Here is a 20,563-nt window from a genome sequence, read left to right on the forward strand (position 1 = left end):
CCTTGGAAAGGATCCAGAGGAGGTTCACAAGAATGATCCCTGGAATGAAGAACTTGTCGTATGAGGAACGTTTGAGGACTCTGGGTCTGTACTCGTTGGCGTTTTGGAGTTTAGAAGGATGAGAGGGTATCTTTTTGAAACTTACTAGATACTGCGAGGCCTAGACAGAGTGGACGTGGAGAGGATGTTTCCACTTGTAGGAAAAACTAGAACCAGAGGACACCATCTCAGACTAAAGGGACGATCCTTTAAAACAGAGATGAGGAGGAATTTCTTCAGCCAGAGACTGGTGAATCTGCGGAACTCTTTGCCGCAGAAGGCTGTGGAGGCCAATTCACTGAGTGTCTTTAAGACAGAGTTAGACAGGTTCTTAATTAATATGGGGTTCAGGGGTTATGGGGAGAAGGCAGGAGAATGGGGATGAGAAAATATCAGCCATGATTGAATGGCAGAGCAGACTCGATGGGCTGAGTGGCCTAATTCTCCTCCTATGTCTTGTGGTCTTATGGTCTTAAATGAACTCCACTTTCCATTGATTACCTTTGCGGCTAAAAATATATCAACTTCCACCCTGAATACACCGATCAAGTGTATATCCACAGACCTATGGGGTAGAGATTGCAAGGATTAACGACTTTTTGAGTGAAAAGAGTTCCTCTGATCTCAATGCTAAATAACCAGTTGTTTATCCCATGGCAATGAGCTCTAGTTCTAGACAGACGTGCCTCGGGGAACAGCCTCTTACATCCACCTGTGAGGCTCCTAAGAATTTTGTCTGGTTCACTCAGATCACCTCTCGTTGTTCTAAACCTCAAAGCAATTGTGTCCATGCTACTCAATCTCTTATCAAAGGAGAGCCCTCTCATCCCAGAAATCAATCCAAGGCAAAAATATCCTTCATGAGTAAGGAGAGTAAAACTTTGCACAGTATTTCGCCTGTGGTATCACCCATGTCCTTTATCAGCAAGGTTTCTTGACTCTTATACTCCAACCTCATTGCAATATAGGTGAACATTTTATTGGCAATTCCAATTGTGTGCTGAAACTGCACCTTAACGTCTTGTGTTTCCTATACAAGTACTTCCAAATCTCTTTGCATAAAATCATCTGACATTTTTCCCCCTATTACATTCCAGTAAATTAATCATCCACATAATACTTCATCCAAATAAAACTTTCCAGTTACATTCCAGGAAGAATAGTTCTGCAAGAAATTTGGTGAATAACCAACACTCACAACAACACTCAAAAGGACATTTATCAAATCACTGACACAAAAACATAGGGCTGTATCTACAATAAACTTTATAACCCTCATTACAAATCTGGGGCTAAATTCTCCGGTATCGGCGTGATGTCCGCCGACTGGCGCCAAAAACGGCGCAAATCAGTCGGGCATCGCGCCGCCCCAAAGGTGCGGAATGCTCCGCATCTTGGGGGGCCGAGCCCCAACCTTAAGGAGCTAGGCCCGCGGCGGACGAATTTCCGCCCCGCCAGCTGGCGGAAAAGGCCTTTGGTGCCCCGCCAGCTGGCGAGGAAATTACATCTCCGGGCGGCGCATGCGCGGAAGCGGTAGCGGCCCCTGATGGCATTCCCGCGCATGCGCAGTGGAGGGAGTCTCTTCCGCCGCCGCCATGGTGGAGACCGTGGCGAAGGCGGAAGGAAAAGAGTGCCCCCACGGCACAGGCCCGCCCGCGGATCGGTGGGCCCCGATCGTGGGCCAGGCCACCATGGGGGCATCCCCCGGGGCCAGATCGCACCACGCCCCCAGGACCCCGGAGCCCGCCCGCGCCGCCTTGTCCCTCCGGTAAGGTAGGTGGTTTAATCTACGCCGGCGGGACAGGCATTTTAGCGGCGGGACTTCGGCCCATCCGGGCCGGAGAATCGCGGGGGGTGGCCCGCCAACCGGCACGGCGCGATTCCCGCCCCCGCCGAATATCCAGTGGTGGAGAATTCGGCAACCGGCGGGGGCGGGATTCACGCCAGCCCCCGCCGATTATCCAACCCGGCGGAGGCGGAAGAGACTCCGACCACTGCGCCTGCGCGGGAATGCCGTCAGCGGCCGCTAACGCTCCCGCGCATGCGCCGCCCGGAGATGTCATTTCCGCGCCAGCTGGCGGAGCACCAAAGGCCTTTTCCGCCAGCTGGCGGGGCGGAAATTTGTCCGGCGCCGGCCTAGCCCCTTAAGGTTGGGGCTCGGCCCCCCAAGATGCGGAGCATTCCGCACCTTTGTGGCGGCGCGATGCCCGACTGATTTGCGCCGTTTTGGGCGCCAGTCGGCGGACATCGCGCCGATACCGGAGAATTTCGCCCCTGAATTCTGCTGTGTACAGATGGATCCCTGGTGGTGTCAGAGTTGGACACTTGTGAATTATGTTAAAATGTATCGGTGTAGATATAATTTATTTTCCATACATAGACTGGTGACACCAGGGAGTGAGGAAGAAAGGAGGATGTTATGTGATAATTTGCAACGTTTCTGCTTTATTTTTGTTTAAATCGATTTCTGTTTGTTCGTTTAGAACGCATTGAACGTCCAAAGACTGCCTGTGAACAGCACCGAGAGAGACTGCAAACAGAGCTGAGCCTGCGGGGATCTCCACTTCCTGTTGGAATCCATATCCCGGAGTGTGATGAAGATGGGAACTTCAGACCTCTGCAATGTCACAGCAGTACAGGCCACTGCTGGTGTGTGAATGAAAACGGACAAGAAATTCCTGGGACGAGGACACCACCTGGAACTGGTCAACCGCAGTGCAGGCTGCCAGGTCAGTCAGTGTTTTAATGAAGCAAAATGACCAATTGTGTAGCAACGTCCTTCATTTGTTTTTGAGAGTAGGAAGTGTCTCATAGCTGCTGCAGCTCGAGCTTTGGAATTCCGAGAGTCTTTGAGGAGCAACCGAGGGTCTCCATGGAGAACCAGGGAGGATGACACTTTCTTACATCGGAGGTTCTGGGAGGTGGCTACACACCCACTCAAGCTCAGATCAGGATAGTTAACGGATCGCCACCCGGAATAGTCGGAACAGGCGGGAATATCATTATTAGTTGCGGTGTGTGCCACTTGCAAACAGATACTCACTATTGCTGGCTGCTGGGAGTGACTTTGCCTTGAAGGAGAGCATTCTAGGCCTTGGCACCAATTGGAAAGGGACAGCAAAGGTGTAACTAGCAAAAAGTAGAAATTGAATTGGTATAGGCGATTCCATAGTCAAGAGAGTAGGCAGGCATTTCTTTAACTCTGATTGTGAGTCCCACATAATGTGCTGTCTCCCTAGCACCCGAGTAACACACATCATGGAGAAGGTGCAAAATATTTGAACGACAATTTTTAGAAATGCTCCTATGCAGTGGCTACTCGGTTGGTATTTGCCTGTAATTGGATTCTGTCATCAGACAAAAAAAGTGTCCTGCCTCGCATACAATTAAGCAAAGTCCGAATGAATTTCAGTGCTTGTGCGATGCGAGGTATGAAAGCCATACAACCCAATGATTGGATGACAGAATCAAACCACGTGTTTCTTCATTTGTTCAAAGTAGCCAGTTTACAGATGGTGCACAACTAGCCCACATTTACAAAATCAGAAACAAAACGTCAGTTGTACCGTTTGATTCTGCGATTGGGCAGCATGTGACAAATAATCCAGAGTACGTTAACAGCCACACTAACAACTAATTTAAAATAATCAGTCATGCTTGTAACACGGTTCATTTAAGCTTGCCAGAAGCAACACACATTTATACACAGGTGCCAGTTGTCTGCAAACAAAAGGAATATGTTCAAGCCTTGGACCATAGTTGAATTGCCAGGTGCTTGGGGAGCCGTTGGGCTGGATTCTTACGCCCTGTCCGCTGCAAGAACGCCACGGGTGAGACGAAGACAATGAGAAGTCCATTGACCTCGGGCGGGATTCTCTAGTCACCGGGTGGGCATGACCAGGGAATCCCGGCCATTAGTTCTACATGGCGACGCAGTAACCAATCAGAATCAACTTGCCAACCAATAGCACCCCTTTCTCCTTTGGAATAAATTATAATCCTTAAAAAAATAGCATTCCCACAGTTATCCTGATGTATGTGTTTCTGCAACAATCTCCCTGTTCAGCTACATTCAGAAAAGTAACAGAGAAATGCCAAGAAGTTAAATCAAAATGTAAGAAATATATTTAAATTGATTTCTATAACGATACCATAACAATTTTAAGAAGATATGTAGAACTGAGGTAGGTTATATGGTTCCTCGAGTCTGCTTCACTATTCAATACGATCATGGCCAAACTTATACGTTAACTCCACTTTCCTCCATTTTTCATTGATTCCCTTTGTGGCTAAAAATGTCGTCACCTCAGTCCTGAATATACCGATCAAGTGTGCATCCACAGACCTATGGGAATGGGAGCTTTAAGGATTAACGACTTTCTGAGTGAAGAGAGTTCCTCTGATCTCAATGCTAAATGACCAGTTGCTTATCCCATGGCAGTGAGCTCAAATTCTAGACAGACACGTCCCGGGGGCCAGCCTCTTACATCTACCTGTGAAGCACTAAAGTATTTGCTCTCGTTCACTCATTGCACCTCATGTTCTAAACTTCAAAGCAATTGCGCCCATTCCACTCAATCTCTTTCCAAAGGACAGCCCTCTCATCCCAGGAACCCAGGAATCAATCGAATGAAACTTCATTGCACTAGCTCCAAGGCAAAAGTATCCTTCACGAGTAAGGGGAGTAAATCACTACACAGTATTTCACCTGTGGTATCAACAATGTGCTGTATCAGCAAGATTTCCTGTCTCTTATACTCCAACCTCATTACGACAAAGGTGAACATTTTATTGGCAATTCCAATTGTGTGGTGTAGCTTCACGTTAATGTCTTGTGTATTCCTATACAAGTGCTTCCAAATCTCTTTGCATCAAATCATTTGACACTTTTCCCCCTATTACATTCCAGTAAATTAATCATCCACAATTACATTCTACCAAATAAAATTGATTCCAATTACATTCCAGGAAGAATAGTTCTGCAAGAAAATTGGTGATATAACAGTTCCTCACAACAACCCTCAAATCGACATTTATCAAATCACTGACACAAAAACCTAGGGCTGTATCTACAATAAACGTTAAAACCCTCATTACAAATCTGAATTCTGCTGTGTACAGATGGATCCCTGGTGGTGTCAGAGTTGGAAACCTGTGAATTATGTTAAAATGTATCGGTGTAGATATAATTTATTTCCTATAAATGGACTGGTGACATCAGGAATGAGGAAGAAAAGATGTTACGTGACAATTTGCGACATTTGTGCTTTATTTAATTATCGTTTAAATCGATTTCTGTTTGTTCGTTTAGAACACATAGAACGTCCAAAGACTGCCTGTGAACAGCACCGAGAGAGACTGCAAACAGAGCTGAATCTGCGTGGATCTCAACCTCCTGTTGGAGTCCATATCCCTGAGTGTGATGAAGAAGGGAGGTTCAGGCCTCTGCAATGTCACGGCAGTACAGGCTACTGCTGGTGTGTGTATGAAAACGGACAAGAAGTCCCTGGGACAAGGACACCGCCTGGAACTGGTCAACCGCAGTGCGGACAGCCAGGTCAGTCAGTGTTTTAATGAAGCAAAATGACCAATTGTGTAGCAGAATCTTTCATTTGTTTTTGAGAGTAGGAAGTGTCTCCAGCTGTTGAAGCCCGAGCTTTGGAATTCCGAGCGTGTTTGAGGAGCCAACGGAGGTCTCCATGGAGCACCAGGGAGGATAACACTTTCCTGCATCTGAGGTTCAGGGGGGTGGCTACCCATCCACCCAAGCTCAGATCAGGAGATTCGGAACTGGCAGGAAGAACAGTATTATTTGCGGATTGTGCCACTCACAAACAGATACTGTTGCAGGCTGCTGGGAGTGACATTGCCTTGAAGGAGTGCAGACTGGTCCATGGCACCAATGGGGAAGGTACAGCAAAGGCGGAAGGGCAAAGAGTAGAAATGGAGTTGGTATAGGAGATTCCATAGTCAAGAGGGCAGACAGGCATTTCTCTAACTGATTGTGAGTCCCACTTGGTGTGTTACCCCTCTGGCACCAAAGTAACACACATCATAGAGCGGGTGCAGAATATTCTGCAGGGTAGGGAGTGCTCCAGACATTGTGGTACATGTTGGTACCAACGCCATACAGAGCATTGCAACTGAAGGTTGTATGGTTTGATTTATAAGAGTTAGGACAGAAGTCAATAAGTAGGATGTTAAATGTGGTAATATCTGGATTGCTACTCATTAGCCGGAGTAGAAACAGGGAGATAACAATACTCAGTTCATGGTTTGAGGTAGGCTAGATCATACAAACTTGCAAAAGGTTGGTGGGGGTGATGGGAGACATTGAAGGCAGTGGTTCGGGAGAGGTGATTTCTTTTCTTTTAAGGCCCATAGGGATAATGAGGACAGGCGGAGGTTGCTGGAGGTGGATCGCAGATATTTGGGTTCAGGCCGATATTTGTGGCATGGGTACGCTTAATCTACGCATCCTCCACTGCGAGTGTGCGAACGAATGGGATGGATTCAAAGTGCTTTAGGCTGCAAAGGAGAAGGAGGCAGGGGTGCCCTTTGTCACCGCTATTGTTTGCATTGGCGATAGAGCCTTTGGCGATTGCACTCCGGGCATCGGGGGAATGTGGGGGATTGTGATGGGGGTATGGAGCATAGGGTGTCGTTGCATGCTGATGACTTACTGCTATTTGTGGCGGACCCATTGGAGAGTATGGGAAGAATTATGAACTTGTTGAAGAAATTCAGGGCCTTCTCTGGGTACAAGCTGAATGTGGGAAAGAGTGAGGCCTTCCTGGTGAATGACTTGGGGAGGAGTATGAATCTTGGAGCTTTGCCATTTAGGGTTGCTAAGGTTAGGTTCTGATATTTGGGGATTCAGATTGAGCATGATTGGGTAACGATGCACAGATGGAACTTAACAGGACTGGTGGCGGGGCTTAAAGGGGATTTGAGGAGATGGGCTGCCTTGCCATTGTCGTTTGTAGGGAGGGTGCATGCCATTAAGATGAATGTGTTGCCTAGGTTCCTGTTTATCTTCCAGTCTCTCCCAATTTTTCTCCCTTTTTTAGAAGGGTAGATGGATTGATTTCCGAGTTTGTGTGGGCAGGCAAGAAACTGAGAGTCAGCAGGCCCTCTTACAGAGGGAAAGGCAAGTACTGGGGGGGTAGTGCTTCCAAATCTGCTGCACTCCTACTGGACAGCTAATGTGGAAAAGGTGAGACACTGGTGGGCAGAGGTGGATTCAAATTGAGTGCAGGTGGAGGAGGATTCCTGTCGGGGTCGGGTTTAAGGGCTATAGTAATGGGACCGCACCCGTTGCCCCGGGGATATACACTAATGGTGATGCATTCGAAAAATATTTGGAATCAGTGACAGAAGCACTTTGGGCTTGATTCAATTAAAGGGGAACAAAGTCCCATAGCGAGCGCGTTTAGCCGCGTGTTTCCTGGCGTTCTCAGTGCCGAGAATCACATGGCTGTATAACGCGACTCGTGTTGTATAAGGGGCCTCAGCGGGGAATGAGCAGCCGTGGCAGCGCACAGCCCCATTTTGTACACTGGGGAATTACGCTCGCTGCCCGAATGCACTATGGGATGGTCCTCCGCGCACCCCCCCCTAACACCCACACAAGGCACCCCTGGCCCGATTGCACACCTGCAAAGAATGCCAGCTGGCAATGCCAGTGTGCCAGGCTGGCAATGCCTAGGTGCCCAGGTGGCACCAGCAGTGCCAGGGTACCAACCTTCCCAACGGGCATGCAGCTGGGGTACTCCGATCCCCTGGGAGACCCCCACAACTGCCGTTCCTTCTGGTCCTCATTTGTGGGACCAGTGCTAAACGGCGGTGGCCTGAGATCTCCCAGGCAAAGGGAATGAATCCCAAAGCATCAGCTACCTCAGGAATCTGCACATTAGAGTGAGAGTTGCTGACTCGCTCTAATATGCAGATTTGCCAAAATGTGACCGCCCACAATGGGCAGGATATATGCCGCAATGTCTCGTGAGATTGCGTTGGATCTCGTGAGGCGTTGCGAGCTGGGAAGACCCCGGGAGTGGGGTCTCCTGGCTTTTATCGGCTACTTTTCGGGTGCCACATGGCCATTAGATTGCGCCCTGTAAATTGGGGCGAGGGTTGGGACTGACCCCATTGTATGGCAATCATAGGTTTTCACCCGGATGGATGGACACAATGTGTGCGAGGTGGCAGAAGGCAGGGTGGGGTCTACTTTTAGGGGGAAGTTTGCAGGTCTGGTGGAGCTTTAGAAGTTTGAGGAACAGACGAGGAATGTATCAGCCATGATAGAATAGCGGAGCAGACTTGATGGGCTGAATGGCCTAATTCTGCTCCTATATCTTATAAACTTACAAGGTGATTGTATCAATGAAGGCCGTTGATCGAGTTGATGGCGATAATTGTTTGAGATTCTTAGGAGGTTTGGGTTTGAGCTGATGTTCGTTGTACGGTTATTATATGCATCCCCCAGGGTGGGTGTGAGGACAAATGTGATTATTCGGGTATTTTAGGTTGCATTGGGGGACAAGGATGCCCATTATCTCCGATGCTGTTCGCGTTGGCCATTGAGCCTTTGGCGATTGGGTTCCGAGCTTTGAACGAGTGGCAGGTGATTATGGGGGGGGGGGGGGGGGGGGGTTTATTGCTGTACATTGTGAATCCACTGGAGAATATGGGGAAAATTCTGGACTTGCTGGGGAAATTTGGGGCATTTTCTGGGTATAAATTGAATGTGGGGAAAAAGCAAGGTTTTCCTGGTGAATGCCCAGGGGAGAAGTGTGAATTTTGGTGCCTTGCCATTCAAGGTGGCCAGGTTAAGGTTGAGGTCCCAGGTTCGATCCCGGCTCTGGGTCCGCGTGGAGTTTGCACATTCTCCCCGTGTTTGCATGGGTTTCGCCCCCACAACCGAAAGATGTGCAGGGCAGGTGGATTGGCGAGTGTGATGAAGAAGGGAGGTTCAGGCCTCTGCAATGTCACGGCAGCTCAGGCCACTGCTGGTGTGTGAATGAAAACGGACAAGAAATTCCTGGGACTAGGACACCACCTGGAACTGGTCAACCACAGTGTGGACAGCCAGGTCAGTCAGTGTTTACATTTACTGAATTTTTTGATGAAATAACAGAGGTTTGATGAAAGAAATGCAGTTTATGTTGTCACTATGGATTTTAAGAAGTTGTTTGACAGAGTACATCATAAAAAGTCAGTTAACGAAAGAGGTGGTCAGTGTCGAATTGGATTTTTAAAAATTGACTCAAGCACAGAAAACAATGAGTCGAGGTAATTGGTTATTTTTCAGACAGGAGGATGATCAGTGCTGTACCCCACAGGTCAGTGCTAGGATTCCCGCAGTTTTTTGTGACATATAACTTAATTGGACCTTGGAATACAGAGTAGAAGGGATAGGGAGAGGTAATATAGATTTAATGAATAGAATTTATTCCGACAAAGATGAGGAGGAATTTCTTCTCTCAGAGGGTAGTGAATCTTTACCGCAGAGAGCTGGGCCATTAAGAATGTTCGAAGCTGAGATAATCAGATTTTTAATCATTAAGAGAATCAAGGGTTATGGGGATTAGGCGGGAAAGTGGAGTTGAGGATTATATCAGATCAGCCATGACCTCATTGAAAGACAGAGCCAGCCGCCAGTTGGAGATCTAGTGGGAATCTTGGGTTGCTTTTCTCTGGGAAAACTCTTTTGAAGTGCAATCAAGTAACTTGTCAACAAGCTTTTAAAAAAATAAATTTAGAGTACCCAATTAGTTTTTTCCAATTAATGACCAATTTAGCGTGGCCAATTCACCTACCCTGTACGTCTTTTTGGGTTGTGGGGGCAAGACCCACGCAGATACGAGGAGAATGTGCAAACTCCACACGGACAGTGACCTGAGGCCGGGATCGAACCTGGGTCCTCGGTGCCTTGAGGCAGCAGTGCTAACCACTGAACCACTGTGCTGCCCTGCTTGTTATCAAGCTTAACTGACAATCCACCACCAGTGGCTGGAATACTCGTGTCAGACCATAAGATGTAGGAGCAGACGTAGACCACTCGGCCCATTGAGTCTGCTCTGTCTTTCAATGAGGCCATGGCTGATCTGATATGATCCTCAACTCCACTTTCCCGCCTAATCCCCATAACCCTTGATTCTCTTAATGATTAAAAATCTGATGATCTCAGCTTCAAACATTCCTAATGACCCAGCTCTCTGCGGTAAAGATTCACTACCCTCTGAGGGAAGAAATTCCTCCTCAGCTTTGTCGTAAATGGGCGACCTCTTACACTGAGATTATGATTTCTGATCCTAGATTCTCCCGCAAGAGGAAACATCCTCTCAGCATCTACCTTGTCAAGCCCCCTGATAATCCTATATGTCCCAATAAGGTCACCTCTCATTCTGCTAAACTTCAATAAGTACAGGCCCAACCTTTTCAACCTCTCCTCATAAGAAAATCCCTCCATACCCGGGATCAACCTCGTGAACTTTCTCTGGACTTCCTCCAATGCAGTATTGTATCGTATCGTATTGCATCTTTGACTTTATATGTTTCTGGAACCCACCTCTTCATTCACCTGAGGAAGGAGCTGTGCTCCGAAAGCTAGTGATTCAAAACAAACCTGTTGGACTTTAACCTGGTGTTGTAAGACTTCTTACTGTGCTCACCCCAGTCCAACGCCGGCATCTCCACATCAATAAATCTTTCCATAGATAAGGGGACCAAAACTGTTCACTGTATTCCAGGTGGGGTCTAACTACTGCCTTGTATAGTTTTAGCAGGATTTCCCTATATTTATACTCCACTCCCTTTGAAATAAAGCCAACATTCCATTTGCCATCTCAATTACCTGTTGAACTTTGTGATTTATGCATGAAGACCCCCAAATCCCACTGCGCTGCAGCTTTCTGCAGTCTTTCTCCATTTCCTACATATTCAATCTGCCAAACTTTTGCCCACCCAAATAACCTGTCTATATCCCCCTGTAGACTCTTTGTACCATCTTCACCACTTGCCTTCCCACTTATTTTAGTGCCATCTGTAAACTTGGTAATAGTACATTCACTTCCCTTGTCCAAATCATTAATATATATTGGGAATAATTGTGGCCCCAGCATGGATCCCTGTGGTGCTCCACTAGTTACAGGTTGCCGTCCTAAAAATGCTCTGCTTATCCCAACTCTCTGTCTTCTATCAGTTAGCCAATCCTCTATCCATGCTGTATAAGTACCGCCTGCTAACCGATTGCACCACTGGAGCTACCCTCCTCTATCCATGCTAATAATGTACTATCCCCAACATCATGGGCTCTTATCCTATTAAGTAGCCTTTTGTGTGATACCTTATCAAACATTTTTTGGAACTGCAAGTATATTACACCTACTGGTTCCCCTTCATCCAACCTGCTTATTACCACCTCAAAGAATTCTAATAAATTTGTCATGCATGATTCCCCCTTCATGAAGCTATGTTGACTCTGCTTGATTATATAATGCATTTCTAAATGCTCGGCTATTACATCCTATATAATGTACTCTTCTGTCCATTTTTATATTACTTGCTCATTTACCCTCATAGTTTATCTTCTCCTTCTTCATTGTTTTTTGTCATCTTTTGTTGATATTTTAAACTTTTCCCATCCTCTGGCTTGCTGCTAATCTTTGCAACATCATAGAACATAGAACAGTACAGGTCCTTCGGCCCACGATGTTGTGCCGACCATTTATCCTAATCTAAGACCAACCTAACTAGACCCCTTCAATTTACTGCTGTCCATGTGCATGTCCAAGAGTTGCTTAAATGTCCCTAATGACTCTGACTCCACCATCTCCGCTGGCAGTGCATTCCATGCACCCACCACTCGCTGTGTAAAGAACCTACCTCTGACATCTCTCCTCCAATCACCTTAAAAGTATGTCCCCTCGCGACAGCCATTTCCACCCTGGGGAAAAGTCTCTGGCTATCCACTCTATCCATGTCTCTTATCACCTTGTACACCTCTATCAAGTCACCTCTCTTCCTTCTTCGCTCCAGTGAGAAAAGCCCTGGCTCCCTGAACCTTTCTTCATAAGACATGCCCTCCAGTACAGGCAGCATCCTGGTAAATCTCCTCTGCACCCTCTCCAAAGCATTCACATCCTTCCTATAATGAGGCGACCAGAACTGGACACAATATTCCAAGTATGGTCTAAAGCTGCAGCAAAACCTCGTGGCTCTTAAACTCAATCTCCCTGTTAATGAAAGCCAACACACCATACGCCTTCTTAACAACCTTATCAACCTGGGTGGCAACTTTGAGGGATCTATGTATGTGGACCCCAAGATCCCTCTGTCCCTCCACACTTCCAAGAATCCTGCCTTTAACCCTGTATTCAGCATTCAAATTCAACCTTCCAAAATGAATCACTTCATATTTATCTAGGTTGAACTCCATCTGCATCCTGTCAATGTCCTGTTGTAACCTGCAACAGCCCTCAACACTATCTACAACTCCACCAACCTTCGAGTCATCGGCAAACTTACTAACCCACCCTTCCACATCCTCACCCAAGTCATTTATAAAAACCACAAAGAGCAAAGGTCTCAGAACAGATCCCTGCAGGTCATCACTGGTCACTGACCTCCAGGCGGAATACTTTCCATCCACTACCACTCGCTGTCTTCTTTCGGCCATCCAATTCTGTATCCAGACAGCCAAATTTACCTGTACCAATGCCCCCTGACTTTCTGAATGAGCCTACCATGGAGAACCTTATCAAATGCCTGACTGAAATCCATATACACCACATCCACTGCCCGACCTTCATCAATGTGTCTCGTCACACATCCTCAAAGAATTCAATGAGGCTTGTGAGGCATGACCTGCCCCTCACAAAGCCATGCTGACTATCTTTAATCAAACTATGTTTTTTTAAATAATCCTAAATCCTATCCCTCTGAATCCTTTCCAATATTTTGCTCACCACAGACGTCAGACTGACTGGTCTGCAATTCCCAGGGATTTCCCTATTCCCTTTCTTGAACAGGGGAACAACATTTGCCTCCCTCCAATCATCCGGTACTGCTCCAGTGGAGAGTGAGGATGGAAAGATCATCGCCAACGGCGCAGCAATCTCCTTCCTCACTTCCTGTAGTAACCTTGGGCATATCCCGTCAGGCCCAGGGGACTTATCTATCTTAATGCTTTTCAAAATTTCCAGCACATCCTCCTTTTTAAAAAAAAATAATATTTTATTGAAAATCTTTGGTCAACCAACACAGTACATTGTGCATCCTTTATACAATATTATAACAACACAAATAACAATGACCTATTTTATAAACAGAAAATGAATAAATAATAAATAACAAAAATGAAAACTAACCCTAATTGGCAACTGCCTTATCACAAGTAACACTCTCCAAAAATATAATTTAACAGTCCAATATATAATTATCTGTAGCAACGACCTATACATACTATACAGTATATATTAACAACCCTGAGAGTCCTTCTGGTTCCTCCTCCCCCCCCCCCCCCCCCCCCCTCCCCCCCCACCCCCCGATCCTGGGCTGCTGCTGCTGCCTTTTTTCCATTCCATCTATCTTTCTGCGAGGTATTCGACGAACGTTTGCCACCGCCTGGTGAACCCTTGAGCCGACCCCCTTAGGACGAACTTAATCCGCTCTAGCTTTATAAACCCTGCCATGTCATTTATCCAGGTCTCCACCCCCGGGGGCTTGGCTTCTTTCCACATTAGCAATATCCTACGCCGGGCTACTAGGGACGCAAAGGCCAAAACATCGGCCTCTCTCGCCTCCTGCACTCCCGGCTCTTGTGCAACCCCAAATATAGCCAACCCCCAGCTTGGTTCGACCCGGACCCCCACTACTTTTGAAAGCACCTTTGTCACCCCCATCCAAAACCCCTGTAGTGCCGGGCATGACCAAAACATTTGGGTATGATTCGCTGGGCTTCTCGAGCACCTTGCACACCTATCCTCCACCCCAAAAAATTTACTGAGCCGTTCTCCAGTCATATGCGCCCTGTGTAATACCTTAAACTGAATCAGGCTTAGCCTGGCACACGAGGACGACGAGTTTACCCTGCTTAGGGCATCTGCCCACAGCCCCTCCTCGATCTCCTCCCCCAGCTCTTCTTCCCATTTCCCTTTTAGTTCATCTACCATAGTCTCCCCTTCATCCCTCATTTCCCTATATATATTTATCACCTTACCATCCCCCACCCATGTCTTTGAGATCATTCTGTCCTGCACCTCTTGTGCGGGAATTCCCTCACCTGTTGCCTCGCAAAAGCCCTCAGTTGCATATACCTGAATGCATTCCCTTGGGGCAACCCATATTTCTCGGTCAGCGCTCCCAGACTCGCGAACTTCCCATCCACAAACAGATCTTTCAGTTGCGTTATTCCTGCTCTTTGCCACATTCCATATCCCCCATCCATTCCCCCCGGGGCAAACCTATGGTTGTTTCTTATCGGGGACCCCCCCAAGGCTCCAGTCTTTCCCCTATGCCGTCTCCACTGTCCCCAAATCTTCAGTGTAGCCACCACCACCGGGCTTGTGGTGTAGTTCCTCGGTGAGAACGGCAATGGGGCTGTCACCATAGCCTGTAGGCTAGTCCCCCTACAGGACGCCCTCTCTAATCTCTTCCACGCCGCTCCCTCCTCCTCTCCCATCCACTTACTCACCATTGAAATATTAGCGGCCCAATAATACTCACTTAGGCTCGGTAGTGCCAGCCCCCCCCCTATCCCTGCTACGCTGTAAGAATCCCTTCCTCACTCTCGGGGTCTTCCCGGCCCACACAAAACCCATGATGCTCTTTTCAATCCTTTTAAAAAAAGCCTTCGTGATCACCACCGGGAGGCACTGAAACACAAAGAGGAATCTCGGGAGGACCACCATCTTAACCGCCTGCACCCTCCCTGCCAGTGACAGGGATACCATATCCCATCTCTTGAAATCCTCCTCCATTTGTTCCACCAACCGCGTTAAATTTAACCTATGCAATGTACCCCAATTCTTGGCTATCTGGATCCCCAGGTAACAAAAGTCCCTTGTTACCTTCCTCAACGGTAGGTCCTCTATTTCTCTACTCTGCTCCCCTGGATGCACCACAAACAACTCACTTTTCCCCATGTTCAATTTATACCCTGAAAAATCCCCAAACTCCCCAAGTATCCGCATTATTTCTGGCATCCCCTCCGCCGGGTCTGCCACATATAGTAACAAATCGTCCGCATACAAAGATACCCGGTGTTCTTCTCCTCCTCTAAGTACTCCCCTCCACTTCTTGGAACCCCTCAACACTATCGCCAGGGGCTCAATCGCCAGTGCAAACAATAATGGGGACAGAGGGCATCCCTGCCTTGTCCCTCTATGGAGCCGGAAATATGCAGATCCCCGTCCATTCGTGACCACGCTCGCCATCGGGGCCCTATACAACAGCTGCACCCATCTAACATACCCCTCTCCAAAACCAAATCTCCTCAACACCTCCCACAAATAATCCCACTCCACTCTATCAAATGCTTTCTCGGCATCCATCGCCACTACTATCTCCGTTTCCCCCTCTGGTGGGGGCATCATCATTACCCCTAACAGCCTCCGTATATTCGTGTTCAGCTGTCTCCCCTTCACAAACCCAGTTTGGTCCTCGTGGACCACCCCCGGGACACATTCCTCTATTCTCATTGCCATTACCTTGGCCAGGATCTTGGCATCTACATTTAGGAGGGAAATAGGTCTATAGGACCCGCATTGTAGCGGGTCCTTTTCCTTCTTTAAGAGAAGCGATATCGTTGCTTCAGACATAGTCGGGGGCAGTTGTCGCCTTTCCTTTGCCTCGTTAAAGGTCCTCGTCAATACCGGGGCGAGCAAGTCCACATATTTTCTATAGAATTCGACTGGGAATCCATCCGGTCCCGGGGCCTTTCCCGCCTGCATGCTCCTAATTCCTTTCACCACTTCTTCTACCTCGATCTGTGCTCCCAATCCCACCCTTTCCTGCTCTTCCACCTTGGGAAATTCCAGCCGATCCAAAAAGCCCATCATTCTCTCCCTCCCATCCGGGGGTTGAGCTTCATATAATTTTTTATAAAATGTCTTGAACACTCCATTCACTCTCTCCGCTCCCCGCTCCATCTCTCCTTCCTCATCCCTCACTCCCCCTATTTCCCTCACTGCTCCCCTTTTCCTCAATTGGTGTGCCAGCAACCTGCTCGCCTTCTCCTCATATTCGTACTGTACACCCTGTGCCTTCCTCCATTGTGCCTCTGCAGTGCCCGTAGTCAGCAAGTCAAATTCTACATGTAGCCTTTGCCTTTCCCTGTACAGTCCCTCCTCCGGTGCTTCCGCATATTGTCTGTCCACCCTCAAAAGTTCTTGCAGCAACCGCTCCCGTTCCTTACTCTCCTGCTTCCCTTTATGTGCCCTTATTGATATCAGCTCCCCTCTAACCACCGCCTTCAGCGCCTCCCAGACCACTCCCACCTGGACCTCCCCATTATCATTGAGTTCCAAGTACTTTTCAATGCACCCCCTCACCCTTAGACACACCCCCTCATCTGCCATTAGTCCCATGTCCATTCTCCAGGGTGGGCGCCCTCCTGTTTCCTCCCCTATCTCCAAGTCTACCCAGTGTGGAGCGTGATCCGAAATGGCTATAGCCGTATACTCCGTTCCCCTCACCTTCGGGATCAACGCCCTTCCCAGCACAAAAAAGTCTATTCGCGAGTAGACTTTATGGACATAGGAGAAAAACGAGAACTCCTTACTCCTAGGTCTGCTAAATCTCCACGGGTCTACACCTCCCATCTGCTCCATAAAATCTTTAAGTACCTTGGCTGCTGCCGGCCTCCTTCCAGTCCTGGACTTCGACCTATCCAGCCCTGGTTCCAACACCGTATTAAAATCTCCCCCCATTATCAGCTTTCCCATCTCTAGGTCCGGAATGCGTCCTAGCATCTGCCTCATAAAATTGGCATCATCCCAGTTCGGGGCATATACGTTTACCAAAACCACCGTCTCCCCTGTAGTTTGCCACTCACCATCACGTATCTGCCCCCGTTATCCGCCACTATAGTCTTTGCCTCGAACATTACCCGCTTCCCCACTAATATAGCCACCCCCCTGTTTTTCGCATCTAGCCCCGAATGGAACACCTGCCCCACCCATCCTTTGCGTAGCCTAACCTGGTCTATCAGTTTCAGGTGCGTTTCCTGTAACAGAACCACATCTGCCTTAAGTTTCTTAAGGTGTGCGAGTACCCATGCCCTCTTTATCGGCCCGTTCAGCCCTCTCACGTTCCACGTGATCAGCCGGGTTGGGGGGCTTCCTACCCCACCCCCTTGTCGATTAGCCATCCCCTTTTTCCAGCTCCTCACCCGGTTCCCACGCAGCTGTATCTCCCCCAGGCGGTGCCCCACCGCCCATCCCCTCCCATACCAGCTGCCCCCTCTCCCCAGCAGCAGCAACCCAGTAATTCCCCCCTCCCACCCCACCCCGCTAGATCCCCCGCTAGCGTAATTACTCCCCCCATGTTGCTCCCAGAAGTCAGCAAACTCTGGCCGACCTCGGCTTCCCCCCGTGACCTCGGCTCGCACCGTGCGACGCCCCCTCCTTCCTGCTTCTCTATCCCGCCATGATTATCATAGCGCGGGAACCAAGCCCGCGCTTCTCCCTTGGCCCCGCCCCCAATGGCCAACGCCCCATCTCCTCCACCTCCCCTCCTCCCCCCATCACCACCTGTGGAAGAGAGAAAAGTTACCACATCGCAGGATTAGTACATAAAACTCCTCTTTCCCCCCTTTTTAACCCCCCTCTTCGCCCCCCACATTCGCCCCACCACTTTGTTCAAACGTTCTTTTTAATAACCCGCTCATTCCAGTTTTTCTTCCACAATAAAAGTCCACGCTTCATCAGCCGTCTCAAAGTAGTGGTGCCTTCCTCGATATGTGACCCACAGTCTTGCCGGTTGCAGCATTCTAAATTTTATCTTCTTTTTATGAAGCACCGCCTTGGCCCGATTAAACTCGCCCTCCTTCTCGCCACCTCCGCACTCCAGTCTTGATAAACGCGGATCACCGCGTTCTCCCATTTACTGCTCCGAGTTTTCTTTGCCCATCTAAGGACCATTTCTCTATCCTTAAAACGGAGGAATCCCACCACTATGGCTCTGGGAATTTCTCCTGCTCTCGGTCCTCGCGCCATCACTCGGTATGCTGCCTCCACCTCCAACGGACCCGCCGGGGCCTCCGCTCCCATTAACGAGTGCAGCATCGTGCTCACATATGCCCCGACGTCCGCTCCCTCCACACCTTCAGGAAGACCAAGAATCCTCAGGTTGTTCCTCCTTGCATTGTTCTCCAGTGCCTCCAACCTTTCCACACATCGTTTCTGATGTGCCTCATGCATCTCCGTCTTCACCACCAGGCCCTGTATGTCGCCCTCATTCTCGGCTGCCTTTGCCTTCACGACCCGAAGCTCCCGCTCCTGTGTCTTTTGTTCCTCCTTTAGCCCTTCGATCGCCTGTAGTATCGGGGCCAACAGCTCTTTCTTCATTTCCTTTTTGAGCTCTTCCACACAGCATTTCAAGAACTCTTGTTGTTCAGGGCTCCATGTTAAACTGCCACCTTCCGACGCCATCTTGGTTTTTGCTTGCCTTCCTTGCCGCTGTTCTAAAGGATCCACTGCAATCCGGCCACTTTCTCCTCCTTTTTTCATCCGTATCCAGGGGGGATTCCCTTCTGGTTTACCGCACAGTGTTTTTAGCCGTCAAAATTGCCGTTGGGGCTCCTATCAAGAGCCCAAAAGTCCGTTTCACCGGGAGCTGCCGAAACGTGCGACTCAGCTGGTCATCGCCGCACCCGGAAGTCAGATCCTCCTTCTTAATATTAACCTGGTTCGCTGTTCTCATGAGCAACAAAGTCCCTCTCTCTAGTGAATACTGAAGCAAAATATTCAGTATTTTGGGCCTTCCCCTATCTCCTCAGACTCTAGGCACAAGTTCCCTCCACTATCCCTGCTCTCACTCTGACCACCCTCTTATTTCTCACATGTGTAGAACGCCTTGGGGTTTTCCCTCATCCTTCCCGCCAGGGCTTTTTCATGCCCCTTTCTAGCTCTCCTAAGTCCATTTTTGAGTTCCTTCCTGGCTACCTTGTAACCCTTTAGAGCCGTGCCAGATCCTTGCTTCCTCAACCTTACAAAAGCTTCCTTCTTCCTCTTGACTAAAAGTTCCACTTCTCTTGTCATCCAAGGCTCCTTCACCTTACCATTCCTTCCTCACCTCAGTGGGACAAAACTAGCCAGCACTCGCAGCAAGTGCTCCTTAAACAATCCCCACATTACTGTTGTGCATTTCCCTAAGAACAACTGTTGCCACTTTATGCTCCTCAGCTCCTGTCTAATAGCAGTATAATTTCCCCTCCCCCATTAAATACCTTCCCATACTGTCTGTTCCTGTCCCTCTCCATGACTATGGTAAAGGTCAAGGAGTTGTGGTCACTGTCACCGAAATGCTCTCCCAATGAGACATCTGACACCTGGCCTGGTTCATTGCCAAGCACCAAATCCAATATGGCCTCCCCCTCGTCGGCCTATCTACATATTGAGTCAGGAATCCTTCTTGTACACACCTGACAAAATCTGCTCCATCCAAACCATTTGCAGTAAGGAGGTTCCAGTTAATATTAGGGAAGTTGAAGTCACCCATGACAACAACTCTGTTACTTCTGCACCTTTCCAAGATCTGCCGCCCAATCTGTTCCTCCATCTCTCTGCTGCTATTGGGGGGTCTGTAGAAAACTCCCAATAAAGTAACTGCTCCTTTCTTGTTTCTGATTTCCACCCATACTGACTCAGTGGACAAATCTTCCTCAACTACCTCTTTTTCTGCAGCTGTGATGCACTCCCTAATCAAGTGCCACTCCCCCTCTTTTTTTATCTCCCTCCCTATTCTTCTTAAAACATCTAAACCCCGGAACATCTAACAACCATTCCTGCCCCTGTGAAATCCATGTCTCCGTAATGGCCACAACATCGGAGTTCCAAGTACTGATCCATGCTCTAAGTTATTCCTGACACTCCTTGCATTGAAACAGACACACTTTAACCCATTCCACTGAGTGCAAATTTGCCCTATCTATCCTGCCTATCCTTCCTCACAGACTCGCTGCATACTATTTCTGCCTGTTCAACAGCTACCCTATCCTCTGATCCATAGCTCTGGTTCCCACCCCCCCTGCCAAACTAGTTTAAACCCTCCCGAACAGCTCTAGCAAACCTCCCACCCAGGATAATGGTGCCCCTCCAGTTTAGGTGCAATCCGTCCTTCATGTACAGGTCCCACCTTCCCCAGAAGGTATCCCAATGATCCACATATCTGAAGCCTTCCCTCCTGCAGAAGCCCTGTAGCTACGTATTCAACTGCACTCGCTCTCTGTTCCTTGCCTCACTTGCAGGCGGCACCGATAGCAATCCTGAGATTACTACTCTGCTTGTAACCTTAGCTTCCA

General features: G+C 48.5%; 1 protein-coding gene across 9 annotated transcripts in view; it reads left to right on the forward strand.

Moving 5' to 3' along the window:
* nid2a (nidogen 2a (osteonidogen)) overlaps window positions 1-20,563 on the forward strand; it is a 277,646-nt gene that overhangs the window by 187,451 nt on the left and 69,632 nt on the right. For all 9 annotated transcript variants that reach the window (XM_072489757.1, XM_072489756.1, XM_072489755.1 and 6 more), the window contains 2 exons: window positions 2,523-2,768; window positions 5,351-5,596. In XM_072489757.1, coding sequence (XP_072345858.1) covers window positions 2,523-2,768; window positions 5,351-5,596 — 492 coding nt within the window. The remainder of the gene's footprint in view (window positions 1-2,522; window positions 2,769-5,350; window positions 5,597-20,563) is intronic.

Source organism: Scyliorhinus torazame, chromosome 2, assembly GCF_047496885.1.
Source record: "Scyliorhinus torazame isolate Kashiwa2021f chromosome 2, sScyTor2.1, whole genome shotgun sequence".
Taxonomy (NCBI): domain Eukaryota; kingdom Metazoa; phylum Chordata; class Chondrichthyes; order Carcharhiniformes; family Scyliorhinidae; genus Scyliorhinus; species Scyliorhinus torazame.